Consider the following 19,683-nt stretch of genomic DNA (forward strand, 5'->3'; position numbering starts at 1 on the left):
CTTTATAGGCTCAAGCAAGCCCCAAGAGCATGGTATGAATGCCTAAGAGATTTTCTTATTGCTAATGGCTTTAAAGTCAGAAAAGCCGATCCCACTCTCTTTACTAAAACACTTGCAAATGATTTGTTTGTGTGCCAAATTTATGTTGATGATATAATATTTGGGTCTACTAACGAATCTACATGTGAAGAGTTAGTAGGATCATGACTCAAAAATTCGAGATGTCTATGATGGGGGAGTTGAAGTATTTCTTAGGATTTCAAGTGAAGCAACTCCAAGAGGACACCTTCATTAGCCAAACGAAGTACATTCAAGACATTCTTGCAAAGTTTGGGATGAAGGATGCCAAGCTCATCAAGACACCTATGGGAACTAATGGGCATCTCGACCTCGACACGAGAGGTAAATCCGTAGATCAAAAGGTATACCGGTCGATGATAGGTTCTTTACTTTATTTATGTGCTTCACGACCGAATATTATGCTTTCTGTATGCATGTGTGCAAGATTCCAAGCCGATCCTAAGGAAGTTCACCTTAGTGCCGTAAAATGAATCTTGAGATATTTAGTTTATACTCCCAAGTTTGGCCTTTGGTACCCCAGGGGATCCACATTTGATTTAATTGGTTATTCCGATGCTGATTGGGCAAGGTGTAAAATTAATAGAAAGAGCACATCAGGGACTTGCCAGTTCTTGGGAAGATCTCTGGTGTCTTGGGCTTCTAAGAAACAAAATTCTGTTGCTCTTTCTACCGCTGAAGCCGAGTATATTGTCGCAGGCCATTGTTGCGCGCAATTGCTTTGGATGAGGCAAACCCTTAGGGACTATGGTTACAAATTAACCAAAGTTCCTCTTTTATGTGATAATGAGAGTGCAATCCGCATGGCGGATAATCCCGTTGAGCATAGCCGCACTAAACACATAGCCATTCGGTATCACTTTTTAAGGGATCACCAACAAAAGGGGGATATCGAGATTGCATATGTTAACACCAAAGAACAATTAGCCGATATCTTTACCAAGCCATTAGATGAGAAAACATTTACCAAACTTAGGCATGAGCTAAATATTCTTGACTCTAGAAATTTTTATTGATATTTTGCACACATAGCTCATTTATATACCTTTGATCATCTCTCTCTCTCTTTGCTATGACTAATGTGTTTTGTCAAGTAAATTTTATACCAAGTCATAGATTGAAAGGGAAAAGGAGTCTTCAGCGAAGACAAAGGCTTCCACTCCACTCCGTCGAATTATTCATCCTTCGCCGTCGCTCCACACCTCTCTCCAATTTGGTATAATCTTCACTCATATGTTATTTACCATAAGGGGAGAAAGTAGTTATCAGGGCTCTAATGACTCCGTTTTTGGCGATTCATGCCAAAGGGGGAGAGAGTATTAGCCCAAAGCAAAAGGACTGCACCACCACCAATTTCAAAAATTTTAGTCTTTCAATTTGTTTTTAAAGTAGTGTTTTCAAATTGGTATCTTATTATTGATATAATTTCAAATTGGTACACCCTCTTCAAAATTAATATCAAAACCCTCTTGAACACTAAGAGGAGGATTTCATTAAGGGGGAGTTTTGTTTAGTCAAAAGAAAATCATTTGAAACAGGGGGGGATTTCAAATCTTGAAAATGCTTCTCAAAATCCTATTCATTTACCTTTGACTACTTTGCAAAAGACTTTGAAAAGAATTTCCAAAACATTTGCAAAACAAAACATGTGGTGCAGGCGTGGTCCAAAATTTTAAATTAGAAGAAAGCCATCCATGCATATCTAGTAGAAATAATTATTGGTTTCATTCCAAGCAACCTTTGCACTTACATTATGTAAACTAGTTCAATTCTGCACTTTTATATTTGCTTTGGTTTGTGTTGGCATCAATCACCAAAAAGGGGGAGATTGAAAGGGAAATAGGCTTACACCTTTTACTAATTGATTTTGGTGGTTGAATTGCCCAACACAAATAATTAGACTAACTAGTTTGCTCTAGACTATAAGTTCTACAGGTGCCAAAGGTTCACAACAAACCAATACAAAGTCAAAAGAAAGGGTTCAAAACAAAGGAGCAAAGTATACCAAAGTGTGCCCTAATCTGGTGCACCGGACTGTCCGGTGTGCCACCGGACAGTGTGCGGTGCACCACCGGACAGTGTCCGGTGCACCAGGGAACTCAACTCTGAACTGCTCACCTTCGGAAATTCTGGGAGCCGCTCCGCTATAATTCACCGGACTGTCCGGTGTAGCACCGGACTGTCCGGTGTAGCACCGGACTATCCGGTGTAGCACCGGACTGTCCGGTGTGCAAGCGGAGTAACGGCTACTACAGCGCCAACGGTCGCCTGCAATAGGAGTTAATGCGCTACAGTGCGCGTAGAAGTCAGAGTAGAGCCAGAAGGTGCACCGGACAGTCTACAGGACCTGTCCGGTGGCCCAGAAGACAAAAGCTCCAACGGTCATACCCTAACGGTCGGGTGACGTGGCTGGCACACCGGACAGTGTCCGGTGGCGCACCGGACTGTCCGGTGCGCCATACGACAGCAGCCTCCACCAAACGGCTAGTTTGGTGGTTGGGGCTATAAATACCCCCAACCACCGACCATTCATGGCATCCAAGTTTTCAGCCTTCAAACACCTTATAAGAGTTATAGCATTCAATACAAGACACAACCAAAGAGATCAAATCCTCTCCCAAGTCCAAAGATCATTCCAATCAAATAGTGACTCGTGAGAGAGTGACTTGTGTTCATTTGAGCTCTTGCGCTTGGATTGCTTTTCTTCTTCATTCTTTCTTGTGTTCAACTCAATTGTAACCAAGACAAGAGACACCAATTGTGTGGTGGTCCTTGTGGGGACTTAGTGTCCCGTTTGATTGAGAAGAGAAGCACACTCGGTCTAAGTGATCGTTTGAGAGAGGGAAAGGGTTGAAAGAGACCCGGTCTTTGTGACCACCTCAACGGGGAGTAGGTTTACAAGAACTGAACCTCGGTAAAACAAATCACCGTGTCATCCGCCTTATTTGCTTGTGATTTGTTTTCGTCCTCTCTTTCGGACTCGTTTATATTTCTAACGCTAACCCCGGCTTGTAGTTGTGCTTAAAATTTGTAAATTTTAGATTCGCCCTATTCACCCCCCCTCTAGGCGACTTTCAATCTGCTACCCCGGCATCAGCATCATAATCCTCTCTCGTACGATGCGCTTCACCATGGAAGATCCACCGAGTATAGTCCGGCGTAAATCCATTCTTCCAAATATGTTCTACCATGACCTTCTTTGATTTTCTTTTCTGGTTGGCACATTTGCTGCACGGGCATGGGACTAGACTAGCTCCTTTAGCAGCTTCGCCAAATGCCCGTTCCACGAAAGCATCGGTCTTTCTAATCCATTCATAGGTGACATTGTTCCTTCCTACAAGGCCCGTGTACATCCACTCACAGTCCCCCATCCTCTAACATATATAACCGAGAACAATTCAGCATCCACTACAGGAATCAGGAATATTCCCGTCGGCCGTTTTAATTCCCGTCGGCCCGAGCGCGGGCCGACAGGAATTAAATAACTCCCGTCGGCTAAATTCCAGCCCACGGGCTTTATTTTAACTCCCGTCGGCCAGCCGCCAGCCGACGGGCTTTATTTTAATTCCCGTCGGCCCCGCCACCAGCCGACGGGCTTTAGTTTAACTCCCGTCGGCCCAGCCGCCAGCCGACGGGAGTTAACTAATTCCCGTCGGCCCTGACGCCAGCCGACGGGAATTAAATGTTTATGTGCCCGACGCCAGGGCCGCGCGGCTCATTTTCTCGCTTGCCTCTGTCGTCCGCCGCCGCCGCTCATTTTCACGCCGCCGCCGCTCACCTCCTCTCGACGCCGGCCGCCGCTCACCACCGTCGCCCGCCGCCCCGGGAGCGCCGCCCCCAACCGCCACCGCCCCGGCGTCGAAGCGCCGGCCGCCGCCGCCCCCGTAGCGCCGCCCGCCGCCGCCCCCTAGCGCCGCCAGCCCCATAGCGCCGCCCGCCGTCCGCCCACGCCCCCGGAGCGCCGCCCACCCACGCCCACGGAGCGCCGCCCGCTCTAGGAGCAACGACCGCCGCCCGCCCCGCCTCCGGAGCGCCGTCCGCCGCGCCGCCGGCCCCGGAGCGCCGTCTGCAGCCCGTCCCCGCGCCGCCCGCCCCCGAAGCGTCGCCCGCTGCTTGCCGCCACCAACGCCGCCGCCGCGGAGCGCCGCAGCCGCCCCGGACCGTTAAGGTATATTATGGTTTGAATTATAATGATGCGAGTGTTATTTTTAAATGTGTGTACAAATGTTTATTTTCGTCGGTTTTTTATGGCCGACGGGAGTTAACTTTCATGTGATTAGAGTTAGTTTAGGGTGTGATTAGAGTGTAATTAGAGTTAATTTAATATAACATGTGATTAGAGTGTGAATAGAGTTAGTTTAATATCACATGTGTGCCTTGATGTTACGTATAATTCAAAATTTTTATTATTATAATAAATTTAACTTATTGTATTAAATTGTTGAATTTGATGTTATTTATTGAATAGATTTAACTTATCATATTAGGTTGTATGAAGGTTTCGCTATTGATAAATTTAATGTTATTTATGTATATAACTATATATTTATGTATATATATAATTTTTATGTATATATATAGTTATTTATGTATATATATATATATATATATATATATATATATATATATATATAGTTTTACTACTTACATATAGATGTATGTGTTACGTTTAGAAACGTGATATTGTCTCACACACTCTTTACTCGTACACACAGCCACACACAGCCGCAATAATGGGTGATAGACGTGATTGGATGTATGAAGGTTTCAAGAAGGGTGGGTGTCACACAAGTGAATGGTTTGCCAAGACGCAGATGTTTCTGGACCATGCAGCTGCTTTGTCACAAATAGATAATATTAGGTGTCCATGCAATAAATGTAGAAATATGACGAGCCACACCAAGAGGCAGGTCACACTACACCTGTGCTCGCATGGTTTCGTGCCAGGCTATAAGGTCTGGTATCTCCATGGTGAAGATGCTGAACGAGCAACAGAAGTAGAAGTTGATGACGGTGAAGATGATGTTGATAGGATGGACCAGATGCTTGAGGATCTACAGCCTGAACTGGCACCAGATCATCATGATTCACCTACACCGGAGGTTCAGAAGTTCTTCGACCTACTTAAAGCGTCAGAAGAGCCTCTTCACGGGCACACTAACGTGACCGTGCTCGAATTCGTGACCAGACTGATGTCAATCAAGTCCAAGTTTGCATTTTCAATTAATTGTTACAAGGAGCTTGTGGATTTGATTAGTGAGGTTCTTCCTACGGGTCACAAGATGCCCAAAGACATGTACCAGTCCAAAAAATTGCTTGAAGGTCTTGGTATGGAGTATGAGAAGATTGATGTTTGCCAAGACAATTGTATGCTTTTTTGGAAGGAACATGGCAGAGAACAGAAATGCTTAAAATGTGGGAAGTCGAGGTACGTGGAGCTTGTAAATGAAGATGGTGAGAAGGTGGTGACAAAGGTTGCACATAAACAGCTTCGGTACATGCCTCTCACTCCTAGAGTGAAACGTTTGTTTCTCTCGAGGAAGACCGCTATGCACATGAGGTGGCATAAAGATTGTACGGACAGACAAGATGGGTTAATGGTGCACCCGTCAGATGGTGATGCATGGAAGGCTCTTGACAAATTTGATCCAGATTTTGCCAGCGATGCAAGAAACGTTCGTATTGGCTTGGCAACTGATGGTTTCACGCCGTTCAATATGACCGCTGCGTCGTATTCATGTTGGCCTGTCATTGCCATACCGTACAACCTTCCACCTGCTCTTTGCATGAAATATGAGTTTATGTTCCTATGTCTTGTTATACCTGGGCCTGAGCATCCTGGCGTACGCCTCAATGTGATGCTTCAACCACTGATTGAAGAGTTAAAGAAGCTATGGCAAGGTGTGGAAGCCTATGACTGCTTCAAGAAGCAGAAATTCAATCTTCGTGTTGCATATCTGTTCTCGGTTCATGATTTTATGGCGTATGGTATTTTCTCTGGATGGAGCGTGCATGGTAGATTGACGTGTCCTTATTGTGCTAAAGATACAGATTGTTTTCGTCTTAGTGCTGGTGGCAAGATATGTTACTTTGATTGCCATAGATGTTTTCTACCCTTCAATCACCCCTTCAGAAGGCAGAGAAAGGAATTTAGGAAGGGCACCATTGTCACGAAGGGGCCGCCCAAGCGACGTAGTGGGATAGAAATTACAGAAGAGCATATGAAACTTGTCCTAGACGAGAGTGGGAAAAGGTATCAAGGTTTCGGTGAGGAGCATAACTGGACTCACATATGTGGCTTGTGGGAGCTTCCTTATGCTAAGTCATTGATTTTGATGCACAACATCGATGTCATGCATCAAGAGAGTAACTTTTGCCAAGCCCTCATAAATACATGCATGGATTTCCCTGATAAAACGAAAGACAATGACAAGGCACGCATGGACTTAGCAGTGATATGTGATCGTCCAACCCAAGTGCTTAGAGAAAACGGAGGCAAACCAAAAGCTGACTATTGTCTGAAATCTAAGCAACGGAAAGAAGTGATGAAGTGGATGAAGGATATTAAATTCCCCGATGGTTATGCTGCTGGTTTTAGAAGATCTGTGAACTTGAAGACAATGAAGATGAATGGACTGAAGAGCCATGACTTCCACATAATTATGGAGAGACTCATGCCTGTAATGTTTCGTGGGTACATTTCCGAAGCTGTGTGGAAAACGTTAGCTGAAGTTAGCTATTTCTACAGACAGTTGTGTGCTAAAGAAATCAGAAGAGATGTGATGGAACAGCTGGAGAAAGAGGCACCGGTGCTTTTGTGCAAATTGGAAAAAAATATTTCCACCGGGTTTCTTCAATCCTATGCAGCATCTCTTTATACATCTTCCATATGAGGCTAAGGTCGGTGGTCCTGTTCAGTATAGGTGGATGTTTCATATAGAAAGAGCATTAAAGAAGCTTAGAGCAATGGTGGGCAATAAGGCAAGAGTTGAAGGATGTATTGCGGAACAATTTAAACTAAAGGAGGTAGCACACTTCACAAGTTGTTACTTTGCAGAAGAACATAATGTATTTGCTCGAAAGAAAAGGTACCATGATGATGAACGAGAGATGCCTCCGTGTAGTGATCTTTCAATTTTTCAGACAAACGGCAAAGCCGTTGGTCCACCCAAGTCATATCACCTCAGTATGGAAGAACGGAAGTCTGCTTTATTGTACATGTTCACGAATATGCCTGAGGTGGAGAAATACTTTGTGTAAGACTTGTTTTCTTAAACTGTTCATATGTGAATTAGTTTATGTTATCAAATATCTCATGTCATACAATAATATTTGACAGCGAGTTTGATGAACAAAACATGAGGTGTCTCGGTAGGCCAACAGCGAGAGACATAGACAAATTGCGACACGATGGTATGCATGGGCGACCTAATTTCATTATGTGGCTTCGGGACCGTGTAAGTCTTAATTATGTGGCTCCGAGAGCTAATTTCATTTAACTAATATTACAGAATTTGCTAATGCTTTGTGGCATGATTGACAGTTTGGGGAGGAAATGAATTTGAATGATGACTTACGTCAGTTATCTATTGGAAGCGTAACTGCCAAAAGCTATGGACGTTACGACGTCAATGGATATCGCTTTCGTTCAAGCATTTTCGAATCAAGTCATCCTATGGCCGCCACTCAAAATAGTGGAGTCGTTACTAGGGCAACCGACATGGAAGGACACGAAGCCTGCTATTACGGGAAAATCAAAAATATAATCGAGATTACATTTGCTGGAAATAAGCCTTTAGCGCTAGTTTTCTTTGAGTGTAAATGGTATGACCCGAAGTATTATAGGACCGAATTTGGGATGACACAGATCCAACCTGAGAAATTGCTTCAAGGACACGACACGTATATCCTTGCCCATCAAGCAGACCAAGTTTATTTCTCGACATATCCATGCAAAAAGTTGTCTAAATGGAGGGTTGTGTACAATGTAAATCCCCGAGAACGCCTATACACTCCTGGTGAGGACGAATATCAAATTGGTCACCTTGAGCAGGTTGATGAGGTGTTTCAAGAAGAAGAGTTGCCAACTAGTTTTCATATTGATCCTGCACCGGCATTAGATTCACTAGTTGCAGACGTTAACGACTTAACTTTTCCCGAGAGACGGAGAAGACAACCTGTTAGGAGAAAAGTTACATGGCGACCTCTGCATAGAAGAGAACAAATAGATCCTGATTTTGATGATATTTAACAAGTAAAGTTGTTTTGTTATTTCATTTATTTATATTTTAAGTATTATGTCATTTTGATGCACTAATGAATAATTTCTTATTTTTTATGCAGGATGCCGCCAAAATCAAAGAAGTCAGTGAAGGGGTTGTTCAAGGGCCTGGGCCTTTTTCAGGGCAGTTCTTCGAGCAGCAGCAGACGTCGAGAGCTATTGAGCGCGGTACATGGAGATGAGGTAACATATCTTGTACAAATAAATTTGTTTATATATTTACAAATAAATCTTGAGTTGTATGTACCAGGATGAGCAGCACACTGAGGAGCAGCACATTGAGGAGGAGCAGCACAATGAGGCTGAGCAGCACAATGAGGAGGTGGAGCTCAATGAGGAGGTGGAGCACGTGACATGGGACCAGGCCGCACAGCATCACCAGCCATGGGACCAGTGGGACCACCAGAGAGAGCAGCAACAGGCGTGGGACCAGTGGGGCCAACAGGGCGAACCGGCTGACAACCCGATGGATGATGGCTCAGGAGGCTCTTCAGCGACACGCACACGTCGCTCAAGAAAAAGCCACTCAGTAAAGCCTCGTCACGCGATAGAGCGAGAGGCTGATAGGACTTTAATCATGCCACATGGAGATCGGTGAGTGTAATATATTAACTTATCTAATATAACTATTATGTGTATTGTTAATGTTTTTGTGTAATGCAGGAATTGGGAGGACCTGTCCTTTGACGGCAAGGGACACCACACTCAGGTTAACCTTACGTTGGGTTCTCTTTGCCGCCTTCACTACCCTGGTATAGTGAAGGTGTCAAACGGTGATACCGAGGATGAGGTGCTCGTCAGTACCTGGGATGAGTACAAGTTTAAAAAGGAACGAAACCACACCGACAGACAGGGACTTGTGCGTAATGACTTTTGGGTATGAATTCTTTATTATTTTTGTTATGTTTCTTAATATTGTAAATCTATGACTTATACCATTTGTATTCTTTATGTTGTAGCTTCGATATCGGTTGCCTGACGGAGAGGATTACATGGGGCACGCTGAACGTGTCTTGCAAAACAATGCAAAGAAGCTGGTGAAGGATGCCATATACTATGCGAGAATTCAGGCTACAAACCTGTATTTTCAAAAGCATCCGGAAGAAGCAGGCCCCTTGAATAAAAAGGAAGGGTCCTCAAAGATATACTTGACTGAGGATCAATATCGTGAGGTTAGTATTCAATTTGTTTTACCCTTTATATTTATTGTCGTGATTGATATAATATGTAACATTGTGTGTGTGCAGGTGATGGTTCCATGGATGGCGCCCGTGCCTGATGCGTACTATGCTTGGTGTCGATATTGGGCTTCCGAAGGCTTCCAGAAAGCGTCAGCGCATCACAGACAATGTCGAGGAACCAATCCTAACCACAAGTTTGGCGGTGACGACATGATACGAAAAGCTAAAAGAATGGTAAGTTTCATCTTTCTATGTCGATCAACAAATAATACGATTGCTTATGAATGTTTTTTGTTTATACAGGAAGCTACGAGTGGCCAAAAGCCTAGTGACATTGAGGTCTACCAGGAGGGCCACAAAGGACCAGACCCGAACAACCCTGACCAGCTCTGCAGCCAGACAGCCACGGATCGCTTGGTGAGTTTTGGCTCAAAAGTTCAAACGTTCAAAGTATATAAATTCCTGCATTTGTAAGGTTGTGAATGATGTATAGGCGGCATATGGGGAGGAGATGGTTCGTCGCCATGGCCATGACTACGACTGGCGCCATGAACCGGTGGATCCCTCGGTGGTGTACGCAAGTGGTGGTGGCAAAGCGCATGGACGGTAAGCTCTAACTTATGAAATTATATGGTTGACACTAAATTGATTATGCAGTAATAACATTTTTTGAATCACTTATAGATACGCACTCTTCGACGGATTCATTGACTCGTCGTCGGTGAGATCTCAGAGGACGGGTTCATCTTCCCGTAGCTCATGCTCTCGTCGACCGAACGAGCAGGAGTTGGAGATTATGAGGATGCGTGAAGAGATGAGACAACAATGCGAATTTATGGAAGCTTGCAATGCTCATAATCAAGCGATGTATCAAGTGAGTACACATAATCCGAACTCTAAATTATTATATTTCAATACAACATCTTCAGTAGTAACACATATGTGTTTAACAGTTAATGCAGCAACAGGGCATGACATCAAATTTTCCACCGCCACCACAATGGAGCCAATTTGCAAACACACCAGTTCCACCACCACAGTTCACCACCCCTCCGACACATATACCTGCACCTGGAGATAGGGTACGTTTGATAACTCTCCATTAATTTATACACTTGTATACTTTTTGATATTTGCATTTAACGTGTTGATATTTGCTAACTTGCATAGGTTACGCCTGAAGCGGGTGGCAGTGGGTCTGATCCAGCAGTAGGGACTGGATTTGTTGACTCGCTCTTCGCGTTCCCTCCTCCTGGTGGTGAAGGCGGCAGCGGTCATAGCTCTAACCACCCAAGTGGTGGTTATCTCTAAACACTCGTGCTCGTTATGTTTTTAACTCCTGGACGTTATGTTTGTGTAAACACTTGATAATGTTTGTGTATGTTATGTGACGGATTTAACCTATAATGCGTTTGTGATGTGTACGTTCATGTGTATGATATATATGTTTTGTGATGTGTATGTTTTGTGATGTGTATGTTCATGTGGATGATATATATATTTTGTCATATGTTTGTCTGTAGAGAAATGTCTAATTTGGTGTTGGTGTTGCAGAATTATACATTAACTCCCGTCGGCCCAGTTAATTCCCGTCGGTTTGACCATAGCCGACGGGCATTAACTATTAACTCCCGTGGGCCCAGTTAATCCCCGTCGGCTGACTGGGCCGACGGGAGTTATCAATTAATCCCCGTCGGCTAACAGGGCCGACGGGAATTAATTGATAACTCCCGTCGGCCCAGTCAGCCGACGGGAATTAGCCATAACTCCCGTCGGTCATTAACTAGCCGACGGGGATTAATTATTCCCGTCAGCCGCCGACGGGAATAACCGTATCCCCGACATCTGATGCCCGTCGGCTAACAACCGACGGGAATAAGCCTTAAACCGACGGGAATAAGTAATTCCCGTCGGTTTAAGGCTTATTCCCGTCGGTTATTAGCCGACGGGAATTAATTGATTTCCTGTAGTGATCACCTCCCCTACACCGGTAGGTTTCCAAAACCTGTAAATAAAACTAACAACAAGATGACTGATATTCACACACATATCAACAGTATGATGGCCTAAAATCACATATACTTCAATTTATGTACTATAAAAGACAATATGATCAAGGCGCATGTTCATAGTAGGGGCCAATGACATGACTAAAAAATATGGAGTGCTATTTTGTTGACAAACCTACACTCGCAAAACCACATAAACTAGCAGAACCATATGGTCCAACTAATGATTAGCACATCGCAAAACCACATAAACTAGTTGGTCTTGCTTTATCCACTATTCTAATCCTACGTATATTTCATCTACGCATGCAAATATTAACAAGATCATATAAACCGAGACAGTGTAATGTATACCTTAGCGGAGCTCCGGCGAGAGGGATGGCCGGTGCTGGGGACGAGAGAGATGACCAGGAGCTGGGGACGAGAGGGATGGCTAGAGCCAGAGCCGTGGACGAGAGGATGGCCGGAGCCGCCGGCGGGGTCGACCGGGTGGCGGGGATCCCGCGGCGGAATACTGGCGTTGGCCAGGCGGGGGCGGGCGGCACGGTTGGCCGAGAGGGCGGGTGGCGGTGCTCCGGCGGCGGGGGGGGGGGGGGGGGGATGGCCGGCGATGCTACGGCGACGACGGCGATGGGCGGGCGGCAGTGGCGGTGTGGAGAAGAGAAGGAAAAATGAAGTGAAGAAGGTCGATTTCTGTCTATGTAAACAGACTTTGCCGAGTGCCCACGATCTGGCACTCGGCAAAGATTTTTTTAAATTTAAAAATACACATTGCCGAGTGCCCACTGACAAGCACTCGACAAAGAATAGTTTAATATTTTTAAAAAAACTTTGCCGAGCGCCGGGCTTTGACAATCGGCAAAGAAGCCTCTTTGCTGAGTGTCCCATGTCTGACACTCGGCAGAGCATGCTGTGCCGAGTGTCATTCTTGGACACTGACACTCGGCAAAGTATATTTTTATTTTTTTTCATTTCCCCAACCAAACTTTTTGTAGTATGTTGCTACACTATGTAGACCTACATGTACCATTTTAGTATAATTATAAAAGTGTTTTTTATAACTATTAGATTTAGTTCATTTAATTGAATTTTTTGGATAATTCATATTTGAACTGCAAGTCACTCGAAACATAGAAAACCGTGCATACAAAAATAATATTCATGTTATTTAGCACAAGTTACGACCGATTTCAGCAGTCCAGAATCTTCGAGCACCATGCTCACTAAACATGACCGTAAACTTGCCATCTATTTGTTTAAAAATTGTATAAAACACACACAAAGTCAGAAAATCATGAAACTTGTACACATGTCATGATATCATATGTAGAGGCTGTGATAAAAATTTGAGAATGTTTTGAGAAAGTTGTGACGCACTATGTGTAGAAACCTAGCCGGTCTATATTGGAACTCTATGATTTCATGTGTAGGCCACTTAGATTTCTACACATAGTGTGTCACAACTTTCTCGAAACATTCTCAAAATTGTCATGTTTTCGATCGAATGTGGTAGACACCTAACATATTATAAAAACGGATGGATCAGAGAATCCATCTTTACCTTGCATAATGCCTATAGGCTATGACCTTCATGAGATTCTCCTTGCGGGCGGTACAAGTAATCTTCTGGAGCTAATTAATGATGTATAGTTGCGATGTGCTTGTGCGAGGATTCCTCGAATAATATACTCCAGATCGACTCCTTCAAACGAACTAGATATCGACGCCGGCCGTGCGCCGACAAGCGCTATTATTACATGTTTTTTTAGTGTAAGTTACTGTAGGAGTATGGCTACATTATTTTTATTCCTTTTGGATATTTATGTACAGTTTTTAAAAAAGTGAGAACGGACAACTATGTTACAAAATGTTGTATCCAGCTTCTAATTTTATCTCCTATCTCTGGCTTAACCCTATGGCAAATGAATCTCAATTCACTCTTGAACATCTCCCTGCATGCTTCACTACCGAAATCACGTTCTTTGCCGAGTGTTTAAGACACTCGGCAAAGGCTATTTTACACTTGGCAAAGCCTTTGCCGAGTGTAACACTCGGCAAAAAATACTCGGCAAATATTTTATCGGCAAAGAGTTCTTTGCCAAGTACTTTTTTCGGACACTCGGCAAAGACTTTGTCGAGTCTCGAAAAGCACTCGGCAAATTAAGAATCTAAAAAAAATCCAAAAAATAGAAAAACAATCTTTTAAATTATATGAACAACTCTCCAACACTACCTATTATCTTACCCATCGCTCTATAATTTTTTATTATTATTTTAAATCAAATTTACATGTTTTGTGAATGGTGATATTCGAACTCGCAACCTCTCTCTCGCGCATCCCTCCTATACCACTATATTGCTACACCAATTTGATTATTTAAAGTACTAAATGAATTTATTTGAAAATGTGACTAACTATAAAGTTACATAACTTTTTGAGATCTACAAATTCTATTTTAATAGTTTTTACATCCGAGGCCGTTTACAAAATTTGAATTTTAAATTTGAAAACTTCACACGAATTTTTCAATGATAAGATGATTTGAAATCAAAACGTTGTCAATTACAAAGTTTCATTACATTTCAAGACCTACAACTTTTATTTTGGTGGTTTTTTCATCCAAGGTAGTTTGAAAAATTCAAATTTCAAAATTCAAACATAGTTTTGCATGACAAGATGATTTCAAACCAAAATATTGTCAACTACAAAGTTTCATAACTCTTCAATACCTACAACTTTCATGTTGATGGTTTTTTTCTTTCGAGGTCTTTTTCGAAATTCAAATTTTAAATTTTTAAAATTCAGACGTAGTTTTCGTTGACAATATGAAAAGTTGCCAACTACAAACTTGTATAACTTCTCAAGATCTACAAAGTTTATTTTAGTTGTTTGGTCATTTGTTCATCTCACATGATGGTTCTAACAATATGCACAAATTCTATACACCTCTCTCGTAGTTTCATAAACTACGAGAGAGATGTAAGTTTTATGAACAAATTTATTTTTAGTTTGTCATATGAAGAAATGTTGAAAATATAAAATGTACGTCATGATGAGTTATACAAATTTATAGTTGAAAACTTTTTCATTTGAATTAATTTACTGCTTTAAAATATGATTTTAAAATGTCTTCGCCTAGTGTTGGAAAAAAACACTCGGCAAAGAGCGCTTTGCCGAGTGTCAAAAATAAAACACTCGGCAAAGAGCTCACGCAAAAAACTCTCGGTAAAATAAAATACTCGGCGAACATTCTTCGCCGAGTGTTTTATTTTACCGAGAGTTTTTTGCGTGGCACTCGCCAAAGAACTTCTTTGCCAAGTGCCCGAAAAAAACACTCGGCAAAGAGCTTCTTTGCCGAGTGTCCAAAAAAACACTCGGCAAACAGAAATTCTGGTAGTGCTTTCACCGTGAGCGGTACCTCGTTGAATATCTAGTTATTCCTACTCTTCTATAAGCACTAGGATATGATTATGATAATTTTTATTCTCCATGGTACTTTCAGTCTTGCTCTGATCCTTAATAAAACATGCATCAGATACACTGTGCGGGACGAGATGGTATCTATCATAAGCCAATATCTTCTAGCAAAGTTGCCTCTAAGCTATTATTCCATGTTCCTTTGCAGTCATCTTGCCGTGGCAATTAATGCATGCAAATCATCGAGAGCGACAATATCTTTTAATAATGTGTGTGCCTGCACATATTTCTCCGCTTTCGAGGTCCATTATATTGGAAGTTTGCCGCATAAAATAGTACAACGTATAGCATGTAGGTAGTTGACCTATCATGTGCATATATATATAACGATCTGCTATGGCAACGTGGCAGAGACGGTGTACAAAATGTGCGTGTACCTTGATCGGCTCAATGACGGAGACTATATATATTAATTAGAAGAGTGAAAGCTCTCGGTTCAAAATAAAGATCGAGTTACCTACAGATCAGAGGAAGCAGGAGGTACCAAAATTACACTGGGACGGACGATGATGTGATCATCGATCGATCATTTGTTGTTGTTATTCCTGGGTTTGGCTCTAAGTCGCGCGAGTGCCTTCTTGAGGACAGGGCGGAATCGCTTCATGTCGAGGCGGACGTCCTGCTTGAAGAGGTAGACCCCCATGAAGGACACCCAGTCCTTGGCCTGGACGCTCATGGGATCCGTGAGCACGGGGTGGTCCCGCGGGTACTGGTCCAGCAGCGTGCTCTCCTCCGGCGAGATGCGGTACTCGAGGTAGCTGAGCCCCATGTCCCTGGCCGGGCCCCGGAAGTAGCTGGCCACGAACTCCAGCGGGCCCAGCGGCAGCACCTGGATGACCACCCCGCCCGGGGGCAGGAACACCATGTTGGTCAGCCCCGCTCCGTGCACGCCCACCACCGCGTCGCACGTGTTCACCAGCTCCGCGAACGCCGCCACCTCCTGCGCCACCTCCGACACCACCACCTCGAACCCCACCTTCCGCGCGCCGCGCACGATGTCCTCCGCGTTGAGGAACCGCCGCGTGCGCGCGCGCGCGATCACCAGGAGCCGCGGCCTTGGCCGCCCCCGCCCCCGCCGCGGCACGGCGTCGCGCGGGAGCCCGTAGGTGGCGCGCATGAACCGGGTGAAGTCCAGCATGGAGTAGCCGTTGGGCGCGCGGCGCGGGTCGATGCTGAAGTCGTCGTGGCTGGTGAGCCCCACCTGGACGCGGCGGAAGCAGCGCACGCGCGGGTCCCGGTCCCGGTCCAGGTCCACCGGCTCGTAGTTGGACAGGCTCCGGAACACCGGCAGGTACTTGCCCACCCACCACGCCTGGAAGCCGGTCACCAGCAGCAGCACCTCGCCCGCGTACTGCCGCGCCGTCAGGAACAGCGGCAGGATCACGTCCGTGTACGCGTGGAAGTAGTTCCCCGTGTACCCGCGCGCCGAGAACACCAGCGCCGGCACGCCGTGCCAGTCCGTGCAGGCCACCGGCGGCGCCGTGGCCACCGACCGCACCGCCAGCGCGCGCACGCTGCGCATGGCGTTCGGGTCCGCCTTGCGCGGGTACGGCTTGATGCTCCACGACTCCTCGTGAAAGCTGCGCTCGTCCGCGCCAGGGGCTGCCACCAGGGTGACGCTGCCGTTGGAGCCGCCGACCACGCGGACGTCGCCCTCCAGCTCGCACCAGTCGATGCGACGGTTCGACGTCAGGTCGCACAGCGGCTTCCACTCCCGCAGCGGCGCTGCTTAATTGCAATCATCGTATTAGTATAAAGGACATATGAAAATGAAACAAATCACCGGTAAAGGAGGTTTCACACGGTTTGCATGGATCCAAATGAAATAGAATCATTTACCTGTTTGCTTGGCCTCAGCGTCAGCGACAGGTGGATCCAAATGAAATGGAGGGGCGGCCTTAACCTCCGAAGAAGCAGCAGGAATTTGGTTTGCAAAAAGGGGCTCAATTTCTGGAGAGGTAGCAGGAACAGGGACTTGATCAGCTGGTCCTGGACCAGACGGAAAAATCTCAGAGGACGAGCTGCCAGGATCGTTGCTGCTGACACTATTGCTTTCCTTGGGTGGAGCTGCAGCTGCTGCTGCTGCAATAGCATTCTGCACCTGCAGTTCCAGATCTTCAAGACCTCCTCCTGCACACAGAAAGTAGAACGGAGTCACAGACTTATCCTGGAAAGTTTGCTGTTTGCCTTTGCCCTGGGTTAGTCCAGGCAGAGCTGGCTGCTTCCTGATAGATGACCTGATTCCTGCATGATGTCTGATGACAAGGGAGGAAGAGCAGCAACTCCAGCACGTGGGTCATCATCATCCTTCTCATGAACGGCATCATCTCTCTGCTTCTCCTCGAACGAGCTTACTGGACCTTGCGTGCAAAGTTGCCAGACCAGCGAAAGTACCAAAACACGAGGTCAGGTCGCTCCATCCCCAGTCCCCATGCCCATGGAATGGGATAACCAACCTCCAAATAGATGCCTGCCTGATTCGCCTTGCCCGAACGAGGACGAGGATACGCCGTCGCCATCCTTCGACGACCATGCACCTTGATCTTGCAGGCCGCCCGACTCTAAATCGTTGCAAGTGAAGAGCAAGCCGGTCGTCAACTCTTGGATTAGTTTAGCAAGACTGTAATAAGTATGTAACTGATGGTCTAATGTACGCACGTCACTGCTGGCTACTTAGTATCTGTACTGTACGTACAAGCTTGAAGGTGCCTCACACCTGATGTCTGCTTCGAGCTGTCGCCGCCGTTCGCCGGCGACCCAACCGTCCCAGCTGCTGCATTCTTGGCACGGGACCTGACTGCATCAAGAAACATATATAAGAGAGATTACAGCACAGTTAGTCAACAAGCCTTACAAGAAGCGATCACAAGAGGCAAATGCAGAGAGAGTGTGCGAGAGAGCTCGGTTCGAGTGGATCCTTGCATGCTTCTGATGGGTTCATCGGTTGCTTGCTCATGACGATGCGGACGGCGTCGAGTTTGACGGTGGAGAAGTAGTAGGCGCAGGTCACGAGGAGGAGGCCGGCGACAAGGCCGCCGAGCCCGAACTTGCGGGGCTCCACGCCGCCGCCATACCTGTATGCTACTAACTTCCCGCCGCCCTCCATTGCTCCTCGCGTACGTCGACGACCCACCACGGCACAGCCAGGCCCCAGGCACCTCGCTGTGTGCCTGTATAGTAAGATGAATGCTAGTGTAGCAAAGACCAGTACTACGAGAGCAGATTATATTTATCGTTTCTTACTTTCCAAGGAATAGTTTAATGGTATCGAGCTCTAGGAATAGTTTAGGAATGGCGCAGATAACTACGCGTGGCGCGTGTGAGCACTGGATGTGGCAGTCGACGGAACCTTCTGCGCCCAGTCGAGCAAGTGTTTTTTTAATAATGAAAAAGCTGAGATTACTTTGAAAGCTCAAACTACCTCAGTTCCATTAACAATAACCATGTATGCTAATCAATAGGTCTAGAGCCAAGAAATTACTTTGAAATGCATTGTTTGGAGGTCTGAGGAGAAGCGCCGCTGCCGCCTGCTGCCGTCGGTGCTTGTCTTGCTGCACGAGAAGGGCCTTTGGCCGGTGCTTGCCTAGACCAAACTGGCGAAGAAGTGAACTACGGAAGGGGAGCGTGGCATGGCCACACGGATGCGGCTGCCGGGGAAGGGCGGCTGGTCGACAGTCGGCTGGGGCAAGGGCAACTTCCCCTAATCCCCTGTGCAACACCGTCTGTGGACAATTGTGGGCTAAGGCCTATGCGATGTGCACCTGTGTGAGACCGCAGGGAGGCGGGGTAAGGCAGCTGTCCTAGGACCTAGGGTTTTAGACTTGCAGTTCGTGCGCTCACGAGCTAGCTCAGCTCGGGCGCTCGGCTGATAAACGAGCTAGAGAATCCAGCTCAGCTCGTTCCTGGCTCCCGAGCCACGTCGAGCCTATTCGAGCTTGATCCGACTCGCGAGTTTCGAGTTTTTTTTAACTCTACTCGTGAAGCTCATTGATCATCTGCTGTGTAAGAGCATCTCCAACAATGCCTCAAACTAGTGCCTCAAATTGAAATATAGGGCTCTACACAGGAAAAACTACTCCAACAGTGCCTCATTTCATAAAATTTTGTCAAAAAACTATAGGACACCCTCTCAAGTGACTCAAATATACTACACCGCAGTGGGCTGCCCTATAATCTAGATTTGGGGCTTTACTGTTGGAGCGGGGTGTTTTGTTGGTGCCCTAAATTCTATAAAATATACTCATTTTCAAATTATAGGGCATTTTTATAGGTCACGTTGTTGGAGATGCTCTAAGGTGAACACGTTGGATGTGTCGTGGTGCATTCCTCGAAGAGGTAGCCTCCCCCTCCACGGTAGCCCGATCGCCTCCAGGCTAAGCAAGCTCTGGCTCAAGTGGATCCCAAGTCATGGAAGAAGTGATGTCTGATTCGTCAGCCGAAATAGTGGAAGCAGGCTTGACTGGGGCAGCCAATGAAGATGGATCAGGATCACCTCAATCGACGTTGTCTTGCTCCTCCAAAAAGATGGTCTCACCATCCGTCCATGATATGCATGCTCAAAATAGGGGGATGGACTAGGCGAAGTCTCACCTCATAGGTCTCCATGATATGGTTAGTCTCAAGGTTAAGAATACGGTAAGCTCGAGAGTGCAACAC

The 19,683-nt window shown here is 45.7% G+C and overlaps 1 protein-coding gene across 2 annotated transcripts; it reads right to left on the reverse strand.

Moving 5' to 3' along the window:
- Window positions 1-15,405: 15,405 nt before the first annotated feature.
- Window positions 15,406-18,461, reverse strand: LOC103634780 (beta-1,2-xylosyltransferase XYXT1). Of its 2 annotated transcripts, none has more exons than XM_020543325.3 (6): window positions 17,950-18,461; window positions 17,744-17,824; window positions 17,484-17,588; window positions 17,265-17,381; window positions 16,867-17,157; window positions 15,406-16,752 (listed from the first exon to the last, which is right to left on the reverse strand). In XM_020543325.3, the coding sequence occupies exons 1-6, from the start codon at window positions 18,131-18,133 to the stop codon at window positions 15,554-15,556; spliced, it is 1,977 nt and encodes a 658-aa protein (XP_020398914.1). In that variant the 5' UTR covers window positions 18,134-18,461; the 3' UTR covers window positions 15,406-15,553. The 2 variants fall into 2 exon arrangements, with proteins under 2 accessions (XP_020398914.1, XP_020398913.1); XM_020543324.3 differs by having other exon boundaries at window positions 17,265-17,387; window positions 17,950-18,458.
- Between the last annotated feature and the right edge of the window lie 1,222 nt (window positions 18,462-19,683).

Source organism: Zea mays, chromosome 8, assembly GCF_902167145.1.
Source record: "Zea mays cultivar B73 chromosome 8, Zm-B73-REFERENCE-NAM-5.0, whole genome shotgun sequence".
NCBI lineage: Eukaryota > Viridiplantae > Streptophyta > Magnoliopsida > Poales > Poaceae > Zea > Zea mays.